This window comes from Labrus mixtus, chromosome 7, assembly GCF_963584025.1.
Source record: "Labrus mixtus chromosome 7, fLabMix1.1, whole genome shotgun sequence".
NCBI classification, from domain to species: Eukaryota; Metazoa; Chordata; class Actinopteri; order Labriformes; family Labridae; genus Labrus; species Labrus mixtus.
In genome coordinates, this window is record NC_083618.1 from 599445 (window position 1) to 618521 (window position 19077).

Genomic DNA, 19077 nt, shown 5'->3' on the forward strand with positions numbered 1-19077 from the left:
TTTTAATCATACTTGACTACTTTGAGGATATTCTCCTCGTTCTTGCAAGCTTATCTTATAAACATTGCATGTTATTACAGCTGAGGTTAAGTTACATGTAAGGATAGAAGCATCTCAGCAGGCCTACCTACATTGGTGACACGTGAATTACTTACAAAAAAAGAAGACAAAAAGGCCATGGTTGTATCTGTTGATCTTGTATTAAAGCAGAAAACCTGAGGCAGAGGTAATACATGCATGGATTTTGCAAAAAGTTGCTTTCATGTCTTGAGCAAAGTTTCACGGATTGTTTTAATGTTGTCTGTGAAAAGCTGCCATCTGTTATGCAGGACTTTTTGTTCCATGACATCAACACACGCCTACACGTCTCTTCAGCTTCCCACTTGCTAATCTATTGGATACAACAAAAACACAACTAATAAACATATTGTATTTAGTAAGCACTAGAAACAAGCTATGATATGGGTGTTATTTGGTAAGGAGAAATACAATTTTTGTTTATTTTTGCAGTAAAGATTTCTAGGTTTTACTTTTCCACACTCACAATGGAATAAGGTATTTGCTTTAAGAATGACCTCACACATAGTCTAAGCTGTTACTTAAACACCCAAAGGTTTATCAACCATAGTAGGAAACACTGTATGACACAGAGGAAGACCGTTTTATCACCATTCTTCATATAAACCTAATTTTTAACAAATGATAAATATGGTAGGACAAAATCCTCCCAACATCAGTAAAATGAACAATGAACAACTGTGGAATCAAAAACCCTTAAAAGGAGAACAAAATGTTTAAAATGTATCTTCCTTCGTAATGTCTTTATTTTTCTTGGTTGTAAGACGTCTTAAAAATCATTTATTCTGCCTCTTTCTGTTCACATGCAAGGTGAATGGTTATTTAGTTTAGGGCTCTCTTTCGAGGCTCGAAAAATTACACTGCTGCGCCCTCTGCTGATTAGTTAATGGAGCGCTATAACCGGAAGTTGTAGCGATTTAATAGGAGTGAAAACAACAAGTTGTTTCCCATAACTCCTACTAGATTTCCCATAAGGACTTGGTCTTTAAAAGTAAAACCGACTTTAAAACAGATGTGAGGATATAAAGTAGCCTAATTAAATCTGTAAATAGGAATGGCAACACTGTACTCACTAAGCAAAGTTATAATGTGTCCTGTTTCTACATGGGTGTGTTTGGTCGTTAATTCTAAAATATCCAAATATTGATGGTTTAAGACGCATATTTAAATGTTATTTGCAAAAGCTTTTGATTTATTCCGATCCAAGAAACTATTTTTTTATTCTGAAGGAGTAACCGGAAGTCGTGTTGTTTTTGTCGCTGCAGTGCGGAAACAGCATATCGTCACCTCGTGTTTGACAGGTTGGTCTCACTACAGTTAGCAACTTTAATTCATTTGAAAATCAGCGTTTTATGACTGTTTAAAGTATTTACAGGTGGGCTAATCACAAAAACACATATTATTATCTGCCAACAGGCTAATGTAGAATCCGTATGAAAACTTACGCCACCTTGAATTTTATTCGTGTCCACTTTTTAGCTTCTTCAAGCTAACGTTAGCAGGATAAACAACTGGTAACATTCCCATATCTGGAATAATGTTACTTGTTTATACGTTGTCTTTAAATGAACAGCAATGCATGCTAACTTGGTAATGATTATAGCACCCAGCAGGTCGTTTAGATGCGCCACTCTTTGCTTGTTCTACCTGTGTATTGCAACCAAGCTTCATTGGCTGCCCCCCCCCCCCCCCTTTTCTCTTTCCTTCTGTGTTTAGGTGTTACATGTTAGCACTATAGCTTGACTAAAACAGTTAGATCTGTGTGTCTAGCACACACATATTCATCATGTCCTCACAAGAAGAAGGTGCTGCAGAGCAGGACCCTAACACAGAGGAACCATCCAGCTCTTCCTCCTGTGAGAATGATGTCACCACCGGGGACGTCATCACCGTCACTATTGGAGCAACCGTGCCCACAGGGTTTGAACACACTGCTGCTGAAGAGGTCAAGGAGAAAATTGGTGTTGATACACGAATCAGCAAAGATCGTGGCCGTATATACTTTCCCATAACCACTGACAAGCTTTTCCAGGTATGTTTGAGCCAGTGCAAGCTTTGTTTCCTCAAGATTTCAGAATTACATGATTGGTAATAGCTGTTTCAAATGACCCCAGTGGTGATTGACTTTTGTCTGTCTCTCTGTTCATTAAACTCTCCTGTGTAGGTCCATCTTCTGAGGTCTGTGGACAACCTTTTTGTTGTGGTTGAGGAATATGATCATTACCAGTTCAAAGGATCAAAGGTAACTTATATCCAGCTTTATTCCTCTAGAGCTGATCTTAATTGCATAAGGGTAATAAATGCTTGTTTGCTTGTTTTGTGCAGGAGGAGACTTTGATGGAGTTACAGCAGCTTGCCTCCAAACTCCCCTGGACTAATGCCATGGAGGTTTGGAAATTAAATCGCACCCTTAAAAAAAAGAAAGGATACCGAAAAGGAGGAAATGGCACCAAAGTAAAACCGAATAGCGTGGCTACCAATGTACTAGTGCCTGACTCTGAGCACCAAGAGCTACCTCAAGAAATGTCTGCTACTGAGAGCCAGACGAAGGTAGAGAGCACACCGGATGTGGAGAGCTGCACACAGGAGGCAGAGGAGGCTGCACCTCAAGAAACGTCTGCTACTGAGAGCCAGACGAAGGTAGTGAGGACACCTGATGTGGAGAGCTGCACACAGGAGGCAGAGGAGGCTGCACCTCAGGACAAAGTCATCAAGTTCCGTGTGACGTGCAACAGGGCCGGAGACAAGCACAGCTTCTCCTCAAACGAGGCAGCCAGAGACTTTGGTGGGGCTGTGCAAGAATTCTTCCAGTGGAAAGCAGACATGACAAAGTTTGACATAGAGGTAGGCGTTCTTGTTGAGATTGGGCTGACGCAAAGTGAATATCATTGCACAGGCCAAAAACAACTCTGCCTGTTCAGAAAACTTTGCAAGGCATAACTTTATCATTAGTTACGGAGAAACAAAAGGAAGGTAACAACTCAGTTGAGTAACATTTTCCTAAAAGTATTGAATAGAATCACAAGTCTTCACACTCCAAGGTGATGTCCTCAAATTGTTTTGTTCAAGCAACAATCCAAAATCCAGAGATCAAAATTTACAATCACATGAGACAGATAACTATTTAAGAGGATATATTTAATACTGTTTTCTGAACCTTTTTTTCTATAACCTAAACAATGATTTCAAAATAGTTGTCAACAAGCTTTCTTCTGATTGCTTCAGGTCCCTGTGTGCATGGTTGCATTGATTATTTACTTCTCATCCTGCACTCTGTTTTAATGCTCTAGGTGTTACTTAACATACATAATGAAGAGATGGTGATCGGCATCGCGCTCACAGAAGAGAGTCTCCACAGGAGGAACATCAGTCACTTTGGACCCACTACACTTCGCTCTACCTTGTGCTACGGCATGCTCAGGTAATTCTCTGTTTCATAAAAATCATTCAACTTTTGAACCTGACATTACATTACATGTAATGACAGGTGAGGTCGCCTTAGACAGCTACTTATTATACAAAGGAATGGGGGAACTATGTGACAAAAACACTGCATTGCTGCAACAACAGACTCCCACAACAGCAGGTTTGAATTCTGAATATCACTGCGACTCCCATGCACAGAAAAAGAAATGACACATGAAAAAAGAAGGTCAGATAGATAAGGACGATGGACACACCAAAGTTTTTTTCACAACAAGCTGAGCTATGCTCCACCAGTTGCCAATAAATAACTTATTACTGTCTTTCTGTAGACTTGTGTAAAATTAGACAGATAGATAGATAGATAGATAGATACTTTATTGATCCCGAGGGAAATTCAAAGCATCCAGTAGCAGGTTACAAAGACGTTCATGACATGAAACATTTGTTACAAATTAACCACAAAACCGACGCCCCTCCTCCCATACATATATATTAACCCCAAAAAAGATTTAAAGAATACCCCTAGATGAATTAAACTTAAACTGTGCAATTAAAAATAGACTTATACAAGAAATATACATAACCCGTGCAGGGATAAAAATATATGTGAGATTTAAACAAGAACCTATAAACAGTTGAGGAAAAAAATCTGTAATTACACCTGAATATAAAAAATAAAAATAAAAAAGGGTTGACCTTCTGAAGTTGTGTTGTTTATATATGTACAGCAATGTTTAAAAAAACAGACATTAAATAACAGGCAGTGCAAACATTAAAGGTGCGATTTAAATAATTGAGGTTATCATTAACGTGTCCAACTAGAGGCTGACTCTTGGGACAGCTGTGCAGATGGCAAATGGAAAAAGGAAGATTTAGTCCAAGAGTTACTGTGTGCTTTCCCCCTGCCATAACCGTGAGGTGTTGTACAGACGTATGGCCAGGGGGACAAAAGAGTTCTTGAGTCTGTCCGTGGAGCAGGATTGTGACCAAATAAGAGAATAAAAGTACATAAACATATATATGTATACCATCCTTTCCAAATAAATATTTCCAAAGCACCCTGACAGAGCTGTACAAAAGTCTTTCCATCTGATAGATGATGACTTTGAGGTGGTGCCTGTATGACTGACTTCTGGCATATCCAGGCATGTGTTGCCAAGTGTCATCACAGTTGCCAAGAAAAACTGATCTGAGTGTAGATAAACGCTGAAGTGACGGGTCAGTGTTTATTTTAAAAGTATCATAATGGAAAACAACATTCCCCTAAGTAACATTTTCCATTAAGGGAGGCGGGTACGTTTACACTACACGACCAATGAAAAGCAGCTTTTGACATGTCCATTGTAAAAACAAAAAGACTGTTTTTCCTAAATGATTGATCATGTCATTGATGCTGTGAGTGATGTCAGCAGTTGATCTACACTAGTCCAGTGTGATATGAGGATTCTGTAGAAAAACATGTTGGATATTGAAGGTATTTTGATAACTGAAGCTTAATGATTAAGTGAAATGTTATTGCTTGATCTGAGTTTGTTAATATTTCATTTTGAGATTTCTCATGCATTTACTTCCTGCATTACAAGAAGAAATAGCACTACAGTTGAAATTGGGACAGTAGTGTGCAGAGGCCATTAACTAATTTCAAAGCCTGCTGTAAATTGAGGCTTAATCAAAGGAAGACAAAGGTTTGTGATCTGTTTAATGGAGGCAATTAGCCTGGATTACTCTGTTGTCACTGTACGTAAATTCACTATTATCCATCCCAAGCTAAGAATGCAAACGTTGTTACAATCAGGTCACACTCCACTTAGAGTTTCCAAAAGAAAGTGGTAGTTTGTTCAGTGATCCATTCAGTATTTGATCCAAAATACACTTCTGATCACGAGCTCTCTTGTTTCTTATCGGACAAACACACAGTGTCTCAGTCAAACCAAAACAAAGCTGTGTGAGACCAATCACAACTATGTACTGGGGGGGAGATGTTGTCAGAGACCATTTTCTTACTCTTTTTGGAATAAATTCATATTGTTAAGAATTATATAATACATGTAAGCAGTTATATATAAATGAACTGTATAAAATGAAAATATAATAAAGATGAATAATTCAAGCATTGTAGATTTGATGTAGCTAGCCTGGCAGTAGAAGTCAGTTGATGTGCTGTCTGTAATTCTTAAAATGATCAGGGCTATAATGATAGAGCAGTCTTTTCATGTATTTGATATAAAACCTGAAGCTGCATTGTTTTAAATTCACTCTCTTGTGTCTGTTGACAGGCTGTGTAAGCCTCAGCCGTCAGATGTAATCCTTGACCCGATGTGCGGGACTGGAGCTATACCACTGGAGGTGAGACATAACTTCTTTACCTTTCCTACAACAATTGAAAACGCACACATGTGGTGCATTGATAAAATCCTCCTGGATACCTCTTGATTGGTTCATAATCTACTGTAAACCATGTCATATGCTTCACTGTAAAACGACACATTCTGCACAGACATACGATGACTTTACCAAAGAAACGTGCTGTACTGTTTCACTGCAGCCATTTAGCAGGATCTTATTTTGTGACTTCTTTGTAAGATAAAGACAATGTAAGCTAATTTATCTCTCATCTCTTTTATCGTCAATAAAGCTTGCTTAGCTTGGCTCAAACATTTGTTCAAATCTGGCAACTTCCTCTCACTATCTGAAAATAAACACATTTCCTCACTCAACATGTGGCCTGATGGACATCGTCAATGTCATAAGCTGAGTGTTGGTGGTTTCAACATGACAGAAGGAAACCCCCAGACAGACGTTTAATTCTGTATTGTTTTTTTTTTTTCTTCTTCAGGGGGCCATTGAATTCAACAGTTCATTCTACATTGCCGGTGACAACTACGACATGGCAGTGAACCGCACAGTCAATAACATTTGTCACATTCAGAAACGCAGAGTAGAGAAAGGAAGGTAAGAGCCTGAGGAGTGAGAGGGAACGTGTGTGTAGTTCATGGTTTGAATTGAACTTGAAGTCTTTTGTCTGATGCTCTCATTCAGTCCGTCTGGGTTGCCCATTGACACGGTGCGTTGGGATCTGTGCAACTTACCCATGAGGACCAGCTCTGTTGACATAATCATCACTGACATGCCCTTTGGGAAGAGGTACGGGGATAATTGAGGGCTTCAACATGTGAAATACATCTCTAACTGCAATCATAGGTTAAAGTCTCTCCTTTGTTTCCTTGAAGAATGGGCTCTAGGAAGAAGAACTGGGACCTGTACCCGTCCTGTCTCAGAGAGATGGCCCGTGTGTGCAGACCAGGCACAGGGAAGGCTGTGTTGTTGACGCAGGACAAGAAATGTTTTTCCAAGGTAACCTAATGCTCATGCACATTTCAAGAATTTCCGCTAACATTTAAAAATAAGTTTCCCAGTGACATTAGATACTGTAACATGAGAACAAGTCCTGTCTCCGTGTTCCTCATAACAATGTAATGTGTTGTTCACTTAATCCAAACGTGAATCTGGTTTTTAAACATGTTGGCAGCCTTTGCATACAACGCACAACCTGTTAGGAACGCCACACCTACCTTTTCTGCTGGCCTGGTTTCTCATTGAGCAGCATTCAGGTGCCAACATAAACTAATCACCTACATATGAAAGTCATTAGTGTGCAATGCTCACAATAACACAGAAAGAAAGAGGAGTTTAGTTTTGAGGTTTATGATGAGTCCTCTGTCGGCCTTTGGATGGATGTCCCCACAAACCATCGATGATAAATAATGTATAATCAATGCAACCTTTTTATAACGATATTCTGCTGTTTTACAAGAAATTCTTAATGAACTCTGGGGTGTGAGTAGGCAGATGCATGTTTAAGCATCATGATGTATTATCTAATTAACTGCTGACTGTGCTTCAACCTAAGAGTCCTCTGATGCACCACCATAGGCGTGGAGTAACAGTGTGTTTCTCTAAGGACAATACAAAGTATACACTGTTCCAATTTCCACCTGACGACAACTGTTTTGGTTTCCATCTCCACCCTTTTACAAGTGATGGCAGTGCCTTTTTCACACCAGCGAGTTGGGGAGAGGCGTGTTACGATTAAACTCAGTAGTACATGAAGAATACACAATACATGTCAATATTATCGTCATCTGGATATGAACATGTGCAGCTAACACATCGGGGGGAAACTGCCTGATGTAAGGAAGATATTTTATTTGTGCAACATCTATTTTAACACCTGTAGTGACACCAAAATAAATAAATAAAACCAATAAAAACTAACAAGTGACTCAGAAAAAACGTAGATACATGAATAATGAGGACTTAAAAATAGCAGTTAAATGTTTTTTTGGGGCATTTTTTGGGACATTTCACTGAGAAGCAGATTTTTGACAGAACTTTGCTGCCTCTAAACATTTGGGAGGATGGACCTACAAATGAAGAATAAAGTCTTAAAGTGTTCAGGGATATTCTCTTCACTCGGTGTCTTATAAATAAAAACACATTTGAGAAATGTTCATGTTATAAATGTTAAGAGTCTGGATCTTCTGAAACAAGACATAATGTTGTGTAATGGTATTTGAATTTGGTGGCAACTGTGAGGTTAGCTTGCATGATGAAAGCTGAGGAATCATATTTTTATTGACATGTAGTCAAAGAAATATGAAACAATGTTTTGCACATTGCAGATTTCTCTTACAGTGCAGGCCAAGTACAAACTGAGTACTGACTCGGTGATACTTCAATGGTACCAGCATAGTATTTTTTTAAACCAATGAGTGGTTTTAAACAAGTGCTTCTTTTGGGGAATATTTTGTTCATTGAAGGTTGTTCAGGCACAGTTGTTGATAAAGTCAGAGGAAATAGCTCTAGTGTTGTAGTACTCCAAATCGGTCTTGGTATTTGTCTTTTTGAAGGTATCATCTCGGAATCGAAATAATTTTGTCTTGTCTCAGTCTCAGACTGGAAGGAATCTGGATTTTAAATCAAGACCATCACTGACAGGCTATGTTTCCTCTTCATTACTGTCATAAGAAGGGAAATGCCGGTGCAGTCTAGACCTGTGAAGACTGCTTCGTCATGAGCGGGGGATCCGGCCGAAGATTTCTGCCTTTTAATAAGGCAGTTTTTTCTTTTCTTTTGCTGCTTTGCTAAAGTGCTCATGATGGATAGGCCGGATCTTTGTAACATAACAATAAGTAAGGTCTTTTACCTGCTTTTTGTAACATAACAATAAGTAAGGTCTTTTACCTGCTTTTTGTAAAGTGTCTCGAGATAACACTTGTTATGAGTTGACGCTATACAAATAAAAATTTAATTGATTGATTGAAATGCCTTAAATTCTAAAATTCATTCATAATTAGATTTTTATCCCCCAAGATGAGGATTTTCCAGCAACATTTATGGTCTTGGTTTTTTCTCGGTCTCGCCCTGCCTTGGTCTTGGTCTCGATCTCGACCCCTAAATGTCTCAGTCTCGGAGCGCTCTGGTCTTGGGTATGTCTTGGTCTCGTTTAGTGTAACCTTGACTTCAACTACAGCATGCTGTTCTTTGTGCCCTGATATACACTGATGACTGACTTGTTTCACACGTATGACATTCTGCGATTGATTTATCACCAAGGAAACCTTTCAACAGTTCCTGCTTTGTAAATTTGGACCTTTAAACAGAGTCATGAGTCAGCAAAGTTTCAGACAATGACATATTTCTTTGTTAATATCAGGGCATTCCCATTATGGACAAACAGATTACTGATTACAGATTAAAATTGTGTTTTGTTGTGAAATGGAAAAAATACACTCTGTTGGTTACGTGCGCTCTTTTTTTACCAAAACTAAACATCTTAGTGTGGTAAGATGAGGTCATACTGCTTCAAAGCTTACGTGCAGAATGAACTCATCCTGAATAATCTCTAAATAACCCTCCATAGTTGAAGTGATGTAACATAAACCCGCTCATGGAAGAAGACTTTAAACAGCTGTATTTGTCTAAGCAGAGATCATGTTTGCCCTTACAAAATTGATGTTGTCCTCAGGCTATCTCGAGGATGGGAGGGCTGTGGAGGAAGCTGCACACTGTTTGGGTCAACGTCGGAGGTTTACATGCTGGAGTCTACCTTCTTAAGAGGACCGGGGCCGTGTTTGGTCAAACTCCGGAGGACGTCTATGAATCACGAGGACCGGTTAACACGCAGGGGGACGGGAAGGATGTCAAGGAGCTATTTTAATTTACATCCTGCATTTAAGTTCTGAATTGATTTTTCAGGAAATGTTTGATTTGCTGTATTTATATTTTCACTGATTTAATTTAATAATTCAGATGTGCCGGTCAAACGTGCCAAACTGAGTTTGATTTCTGTATTTCTTGTTTGGTTTAAACGTGAGAAATGGCTAACTTGAGAGGGCAAGCTTTTTTTAAAGTCAGAGGTCATTTAGAAGCCCCTCACACTGTGTCTGAGTGAGACACTTCATTTCTCTCATTGTTGTTAACAACCTTCCAGAAAGATGTTTCAATGTACACCTCACACCCAATGTTTCCACTTTACATGAAGCGCACATTGCTTTTTGTTCATGTCAATAAATATTCAAATTCAATTCATTTGATACATAACGTTCCTGTTGCCCAGTATGCTTTCAGTGTGAGTTCTTTGTCAGCAGAGGTGTCAAGTAACTAAGTACAAATACTTTGTTACCTTACTTAAGTAGAATTTTTGGGTATCTATACTTTACTAGAGTAATTATTTTTCAGTCGACTTTTTACTTCTACTCCTTACATTTTCACACAATTATCTGTACTTTCTACTCCTTACATTTAAAAATAGTCTCATTACTCCTATTTCATTTCAGCTTGTTTTCATTCCGGCTTGTCATCGTTCAAAAAAACACAAAAAAAAAAACCTATCCAGATAAATCGCGCCATCCGGATAGAGTGAATTTGATTGTGGTTGGATGAGAAGTATAAACACATACCATTCCAACACCCTATTGGTTTGTACGCGATCCATCCGTCAATACTTTTGACACCTCTGTTTGTCAGTAGCACACTTAATAACCTGAGTAGAATAACAAGTTGTAGCATCTTTTAGGATATTTTCTATTAAGTAATATTTTTACCTTCAGGACACAATCTGAGTGTTAGCCTTTCTCTCCTTTCCTTTGTGTCCATCTACCCGCCTTAATTCCTCCCATGGTTGACGTGCTGACCTGCACACAATAGGTGGAGACGCTTAAAGCAAATATCAGCTGATATGAAGTCAAAAAGGAAGTGTCTGCATGTGAGTGACTAATGAGTGACGCTAGATTGAGACACATTTGGATGTCAGATTATACTTCCCTTTACCTTTCACTCCAGCAATAGTTAAAATCTTGTTTGAAGAGGTGAGTTTTGATCAGTGATTTGAGAGTAGGAGGGTCGGTGCAGTGTTCAGTGTGTGTCGGGAGTGAGTTACAAAAAAAACCGGGTACAAATCCATCTTTCTCGGCTGTAAAGTGGCCAAATGTTTTGTATTACCGAGGTCTTTACCTGCTTGTTTTATGTGGCAGAAGTAACCTAGATCATATAGTAACATCAAAATCAAAATCAACCTGTTTCCGAGTCTGGATAAAAGTCACTGGGTTGCAGGTTAGGCGTGATGACGTTAACGCTCAACGGAAGTTTTTGTGAATGAGCGCTGAGAAGATGTTATGACTGAGCGGTGACGTAACCGTGGGGTGAGCGTTTATAAAAGCCAACATGAGAGCCGAGGGGACTCAAGAGACTGCGAAGCGACCAAGTAAACACACAAGATGATCTGGACCATTTTTCTGCTTTTCCAAGCGGTGCTGCTCTACTTCATTCTCACACACAGATCCAGGTAAGCCCTTTCTCATCCACTTGTGATGTCGTGTATTTCAAACACTTTGGCATTTGCCTAAACAATGAAAGCATGGCAGACACTGTTTTTGACACGGAAAGTGGGTTCTTCCCACTTCAGGAATGTCGTAAAACTACTATAGTACTACATTTAGTGGCATTTTAGATTATCTAACATTTCACTGTTTTTGTTTTCTTCTGAGACTCCTGTATTATGATGACCATGTGATGTATCTGTGTTGTCATTTTTCAACTGATCCCTTATTACACTGACCTTTACCTCTGTAATTAGAACCTGTGAAAATGGGTTAGTCTTTTCTAACACAGACTATGTCAAACTAAACAACAAAAAAACACTGAGTTCATGTCTCTTTTTATTATTGTGTAAATCTTTAAATAAATACCATTAGGATGCTGTACATCAAATCACAAAATGTTCTTAATCTTTTTTTCAGGTCCAAGAGTGATCCACCTCTGGACAAAGGAGTGATCCCATGGTTAGGCCATGCTCTAGAATTTGGGAAAGATGCTGCAAAGTTCTTGACTCGAATGAAGCAGAAACACGGCGACATTTTCACAGTGAGTAGAATTCACCTAATGAGTATGTACGATTAAGACATGAATATTTCCTGAGTCCACACTTACATGTGAATTATTCTGACATTTGTACAGTCTCTTCTCTTTAGAAGCCCCAAAATTAAGCTTTTATGCCAATTTAAAGGGTCCTACAAAATAGAAATTTTCACATTTACAAATCTGTGAAAATGGGGCAAAAAACATCAACTGAAGAAGAAAGTATGAAAACATCAGCTTTATAAACCTTTAGGGGGGATTTTTTTGGTTAATTGCTTTTCCCAAACCTGAAGGCCTGAAGTTGGAAGTCGGTGGTGATGCTGTTAGAAAGGCATGAAGAGCTTTCCTGTTTTAAAGAGATGGACATTTAAATCAAACTTGTAAGGTTTTCTGATTGTGTACCTCAGAAATAATTTCTTAAGAATGAACTTGCAGCACTTCTGCTTCACTTAATGAGATCTAAGTCAGTCTGACTGTAACAGCATGTTAAAAACACCGTAATGCAACATTTATTGAGAAACTGTGGTTGTCCTTTATTCAGAATTTAAAAAAGAGGTTTTATTCATTGGATCTACACCAAAGAATAGTTTTCAAAAAGTGTGATCTTGAGTTTTGTATTCATTGATATTAATAGAAAATTGAGCTAATTTACTTAAAACCTCAAAACACTAAAATATTAGAGAAGTAAAGATAAAGATAAACTTTATAGATCCCCCATGGGGGAAATTTTTTAATTACAGCAGCTCAAGAAAACATAAAATTATTAATGATGTACATCAGTTAAATGTACCATTCACTAATAAGTGTGATAGAAGATATTATACAGAAGGTTATTTTGTTGTTGCATTTTGAATGATCCTCTGTGTTAAATCTCCGTTTGTCTCATACACTTCTACTTTTATCTTCAGGTGCGTGTTGCTGGACGCTACGTGACGGTGCTTCTGGATCCTCACTCATTTGACACGGTCATCAACGACTCGGACTCTCTGGACTTTAGCCGCTATGCTCAGGTGCTCATGGAGAGGATCTTCAACCTGCAGCTGCCGCACCAGCAGCCTGCTAAAGAAAAAGCAATGATGAGAGAGTATGTCTCTATCACTCTTAACTTCAAACTAAAAGCTTCTTCTGCATATTTTCATTTTCATTTCAGTTGACTCGTGCACAGTTTATTTTTGTAGAACGCCGCTCCCATTTATGGAAATCTATTTTTGGGACTTCTTGTTTTGTTATTGCTCAGCTGTCAGCCACACAGTTTTGATTTGTTATGACCTTGTTGAACTAAAGACAACAGGAGCATCTTGTTTTCTACTGAGATTCTGTAAGATGGTGAAAAAAAACAATGGAAGGAAAACTCACAACATGAACGCTATCTTTCATTTGAATCATTTGGGTAAACTACTTTCTTCATGTTGCATCTTAGTCAAATCAGTGCACATTTTTACTCTCCTTTTATTAAACAAGTAACCCAAGTTTGTTCAAAACAAAGCCAAAGTGTTCACCTCAGAGAAAAACAGAAAGTGCAAAGTCAACAGGTAACTTAAAAAAAGGTGTGTAACTGTTTTCACAATATCATCAACCAGAGTGACAGGATTTAAATCTTTGATTCTTCCTCTAATGGAGCAGTTAACCGTTCTCCCTCTGTGTCTGCAGGCACTTTCATGGAATGAATTTGTCCGCCCTCAACAGCACCATTAGCAGAAACCTGCAGGCCATGCTGAATGCCAAGATGCCTCAGAACCAGAAAGACTGGAAAGAGGAGGGACTGTTCGACTTCTCTTACAGCTTACTTTTCAAGTAAGAGAGCCCCCCCCCCTCCCCCTCTTCCCACACTTTGAACTATGTCAAAAGTAGCAGGCGTGGGTGTGAATAGTGTTCACCTAAACAGTTTACACCGCAGTCGATTCTGAGGTTTTCTGTTTGTAAACACAGGAGACAAATTGAGGATGACTGACTCAAATGTTTGAGGTGACTTTTCCACGTTAAACATTTTGGCAGAGTGGATTTGAATCTTAATGCAGCTGTTTTATACTCTATGAAATATTAGAAAGCAAAAGAGAGTGGATATTGATAGATGCTCTGCAGAGTGAGGCTGGTGGAAAAATGCCACTTCAAAGAAGGTCACTGGTGTGTGAAGGGAGAACTCTGCATGGGCTGCTTATCCGAGCATCGATACAAAAATGCCAGTCATCGTTCATCAACCAGAGAAAAACATTCTGACACTGTGTTTCTCTGTGTTGTTTGCAGGGCGGGGTACCTGACGCTGTTCGGAGGAGAGCAGAACAACAATAGCACTGATCCCTCACATGTCTATGACGAGTATAAGAAGTTTGATGGTCTGTTAACCAAACTGGCAAGAGGCATGCTGACGCCAGGTAAAGACAATAACTTCTGTTTTGAAACTCCTTTGAATGGTCTGGTTTAAAGAGCATGTAGTTCTCTGACATTAAACAGAAGACTCAGTTATACACTCTTTAGATGTAAATACAGATCATCAGGACACATTTGTTCAAGAATAATCTGATCCCATTTTGGCTGTCAGAATGGATCTTAGGAAGTGGGTGTGTCAAGTACAAAAGGGATCCTAAAATCCATTAAGATCTCGTAGTCCAGGTCTAGTTTGGATCTGGATCCGACCTTAAGAAGATGCAAAATGTGTAAAACTGTCGAGTAGGATTATCCTGTTTTTTGGTCAACATGGAACATTTTGTTTGTAATATTTTATTAAATATTGTAAAACATAAAAATATAATTTAAAAGTCTCTGTCCAGATCATGGTGATACAATCGAGTGTTGTTTTTAGAATTAAGGAAAAAGGAGGATGTTTTTATACTAATCTAGATGTTTGATGATACAACAGATGAATCATGTCAATGTGTAATGTGTGTCCTCTCTTTTTACACTTTTCACTGAGTCCTGTATTACATGCCGTGACATCATCCCCCTCAGATTTGTTTTCTGGTTGCCATGGCGAGTTTCACTTACTCATTGTTCTTTCATAGTGTCTCGAAGTCTTTTAGTGTTTTTGTAGACTTTCACAGACTGTGATCTAACTTGTACATCTAGCTCACTTAGTTGACGCAACTTTTCCCCCCTCAGGCCTCGTGCTTCATCGTGTGATATTTCAATGTTTAGAAACAACAAACTGACAAGTGGGCCGATTACAATATTATGGTCATTACATCCGTCATACCTAAGACTCTCTGCTGTTTCTGCTCACTCACTCACTTCCATGTTGTGATGTTTGTCTGTGTGACAGAGGAGAAGAGGACAGCTAAGAGTGTGCGGCAGCAACTGTGGGAGCTTCTGGCTCCAGCAGGTCGGACTGAAGGCTCAGGCTCGAGCCCCTGGCTTCAGGCCTACAGAGGAATGCTGCAGGAGGCGGGGGCTGACGAGGAGATGCAGAGGAGGGCAGTACTGATGCAGCTCTGGGCCACACAGGTGAGTCAGATGTCTATGGTTTCAGATGGTGACCACCTCTAGAGATTAGGCACATTTGTCTTCTCAGACAGATGAACTTGATGCCTCTGTGAGTTGTTTCTCTCCCTGACGTCTTCATGAAGTCTTGAATTAAAGGAGTCTGAGATAGAGCTATAGAGGGGCAGTAGCAGCAGTACTCTTATCTGGCACATGAGGGCGCTGTCCACCTCTCCTTCCACTATGGATACTCTGATTTGGAGAGAGAGCATGTCAGTTTTAGGGACATAGGAAGGGCTTCAACATTCTAAATGCTGACATTGTCCTGACATTATACATTATTCCTTTGTCAAGAGAGGGAAACTTATTTTGACCTTTCTCTCTGATATACGGTGGAAGGTGTTTTCCTTCAAAGATATTTGTAAGAGATATTTTTTAATTATTCAACCTTCACCCAAGCAGGAAATGCTTGCTGAGATTAAAATCTCTGTTGAAGACTTAACATATACAGTAGTACAGTCAACAAAGGGTTTTCAAACAGTGAGCAGATAGATGTGTGATAACAAATGAATCCAGCAAACGCGTCTAAATCAAAACCAGAATCATAAACAGATCAGGCAGAATATCTACAGCCAGATGTGCGTGCTTCCAAGTCATTCTATTCACCTTAAACACATCCAATAAGAACAGCTCGTTAAGTTTCAGGTCTTTTGGTAATTCATTAGGAGCAAACATTTCAAACTTGTTATACAACATAACTTCCATAACAATCTAAAACCAACTAGATTGTGTTGTTGTACTTCTGGTTCTGGATGAGTGTGCACATCTATTACCATGTAAAAAAGAGATTTCAATATTATTGTACGGACAATTGAAAAACATCCAAGTAGGTCATTGATGTAATGTGATTGACCTGGTCTTGACTTCTGACACATATCTAACTGGATTTGATTTGGACGTATACAGTTTTGCCTACAGCCCTGTTTGAGAGCTTTATTGCATCAAATGAGTTCATCAGATGTTTACTTCATCACTCCGCAGGCTGTTTACTCATCCTATCATCGCACTTGTCACCATGGTTTATTTACATTTGTTTTCCAGTTTTGAGTCATACCGTTTCAGCTGTCCATGAGTCACACTTTTCTTCCTGACTTCAGCGACAGAAATTAAAGTGTGTTTGCTAGATGTACTTGCACAACAAATGATTTGTTTCACAGCTAATGCAGCAATGAAAAACAGTTTTTTTTAATGAAAGACAACATAGTTCTATTATGTTCAAACATTCAGAAATATATCCATGTTTTTTGTACAATTAAGTCTCTGATAAAAAGTGTAGATAGTGTTAACTTCTTTTGTATGAATACACATGTTCTTCATCTCCACTGTTTATGTGTTGTAAAGTAAACCTTCATTTGTCTACGTAATGTATTTACAGTAACACAAGGGGCAGATTTTTGTGGTTATCTATTTACCGTTCACTTTTTGAATGTTTATTCTTGGCAGACAGCTCTGTTGTTTTTCTCCTGTCCTTGGATGCAGGCAGATGGCAGGGGGACCTCAGGCTTCTGAAGGCTTTCCTTTTTAAGTAAACTAGTACAGCGGTGTGCTTTGCCAGTAGTGACACTGTCCAGAACATGACTCCTCTCATCTCAGACACATGAAAGGAAGCCGTTCTTTTTCATCTGGACAGCAATCTGTTTTTTGTTTTTTTAACAAAAACTATACATGACCTCTATATGTGTTATTGACTTCTGCTAGATAACCGTCTGTGCTGTCTCCATGCAACACACCAGGGTGAGAGATCGTATCTTTGTCTTAATGTGAGCCACTGTTTGTTTCCAGGGTAATGTTGGTCCTGCTGCTTTTTGGCTGTTGGGCTTCTTGTTGACTAATCCTGAATCTCTAACAGCGGTGAGGATGGAGATGGAGACTTCAGACAAACATGTGGACACCCCTGTGTTTGGTGAGGACTCAAATCAGGCTAATGTAAACAGAGAGACACTCATTGTACAAACAAGGTTGTTCCTATTGTTAGGCAGATGAGTTGGAAACTAAAGTCTGGATTATTTGAATTAGTTGTATGATAAAAGATATGAAGAAATATATACATCATAATGCACAAAACCCCAACTTGGAGCAAAATATACTTAAAGAGAAATTACCACAGCTTAAGAAATGAACAAAGTCCATTAACCATTACGTTAATAAATGCATATTATTAGAGATAGACAATCAGACAAACACGAACAGGAACATTCTGGTTAGTTGTTCTTGTTCTTAACACTTGTTCTTTCTGTCCCTTTACAGACAGTGCCTTGGAAGAGACACTCAGGCTCACCGCTGCCCCCTTCATCACCAGAGAGGTAGTGCAGGAGAAAACTCTCCACATGGCTGATGGCCAGGAGTATGTGTTGAGAAAAGGAGACCGGGTGTGTTTGTTTCCCTTCAGCAGCCCTCAAATGGACCCTGAGATTCACCACGAACCACAGGTTTGTTTTCCTGTCCTGTTAAAGCAACAGCTCTTTTTTCCCATCCTCTCTGCACTATAGGAATAGTAGGAATTGTCTTTAGTTAGTTAAATGCAGACTAGGATGTAATTCGTCTGTTTTATAAAAAGGTGAAATGAACGCCCACACAAAGCTGACACTGTGGTACCCAGTGAGAGATCAAACCCAGAGCTGTAGACCAGTGAGGGATTAGCTGAGAACAGGGAAAGAAACACAGCTAATAAGCGTGGGAAACACATAGTTAGGCTCTGTCCACCATACATGAAACAAACAAACAGACTTATACTGAATGATCAAGCTAAGTTTTCTTTCTCATTTATTTAATCTAATGTTCCTTTCCAGAAATACAAGTATGATCGCTTCCTGAACGCCGATGGATCAGTAAAGAGGGATTTTTATAAGGCAGGGAGGCAGCTGAAATATTACACCATGCCATGGGGCGCAGGGGCCAATGGCTGTGTGGGAAAGCAGTTTGCCATCAATACCATCAGACAGTGAGTGTCCTTGAATTAGTGCACCAAAACTCTTTAGAACCATGTTCATACCTCAGTAGTGTACCTTTAGTTTCTACTTGAATACTCCTAATTTTATATTTCATCTCTGTGTTTGCTTTACAGGTTTGTGTACATGGTGCTGACTAACTATGATTTGGAGCTGTGTGACCCACTCGCTCCAATGCCGGAGGTAAATGCGAGTCGTTATGGATTTGGGATGCTACAACCAGAGCAGGACCTGCTTTTCAGATATAAACCCAGAAAAAACAACTTGGACTGAAAAAGAAGCAGAAAACATTTGTATTCACATTTCAACACATGTACATTGTCTATAGTGTCAATATGCCCTTTGTACTTTTGTATTCTATATTTATATTCTACAGTATATACATATTGTGTTATTTATCAATAAATATGTTGTTTATGATCTGTTGTCACATGTCTTTAAGTTATTGTGTAAATGAATTTGTTCAAATTGATTACAGCCACATTAGTGTCTGCTGCAGCCCACCTTATGTGTGTATCAGAAAATAATGATAATAATGAGACATTAAAAGTGGTCTTAATGTTCTCAATATTATTTCAGGAGCTGTAAAAAGTTTGGTTCCTCTTTCCGTTCGTCTAATACAAAGCTCCAGCATTAGAAGGGGACTGCTTGTTCTGTAAACAGAGGTGGCCACACATCTGTCACACTCACACATGCCCGATGTTTGCAGAGCAACACTGAGTGGAAAGTTTAG

General features: G+C 39.0%; 2 protein-coding genes across 3 annotated transcripts; both read left to right on the forward strand.

Annotated features, from left to right (window-relative positions):
• Window positions 1-1783: 1783 nt before the first annotated feature.
• Window positions 1784-10091, forward strand: thumpd3 (THUMP domain containing 3). 2 transcript variants are annotated; one of them, XM_061041919.1, is made up of 10 exons: window positions 1785-2110; window positions 2243-2320; window positions 2404-2667; window positions 2767-2922; window positions 3369-3499; window positions 5781-5850; window positions 6341-6456; window positions 6544-6648; window positions 6735-6858; window positions 9533-10091. In XM_061041919.1, the coding sequence occupies exons 1-10, from the start codon at window positions 1865-1867 to the stop codon at window positions 9722-9724; spliced, it is 1482 nt and encodes a 493-aa protein (XP_060897902.1). In that variant the 5' UTR covers window positions 1785-1864; the 3' UTR covers window positions 9725-10091. The 2 variants fall into 2 exon arrangements, with proteins under 2 accessions (XP_060897901.1, XP_060897902.1); XM_061041918.1 differs by having other exon boundaries at window positions 1784-2110; window positions 2404-2922.
• Window positions 10092-11193: 1102 nt separating this feature from the next.
• On the forward strand, window positions 11194-18764 carry LOC132977389 (prostacyclin synthase-like). The gene is made up of 10 exons (XM_061041920.1): window positions 11194-11350; window positions 11805-11928; window positions 12831-13006; window positions 13573-13716; window positions 14167-14294; window positions 15179-15360; window positions 17179-17299; window positions 17644-17825; window positions 18186-18337; window positions 18461-18764. The coding sequence occupies exons 1-10, from the start codon at window positions 11283-11285 to the stop codon at window positions 18615-18617; spliced, it is 1434 nt and encodes a 477-aa protein (XP_060897903.1). The 5' UTR covers window positions 11194-11282; the 3' UTR covers window positions 18618-18764.
• The last annotated feature ends 313 nt before the right edge of the window (window positions 18765-19077 follow it).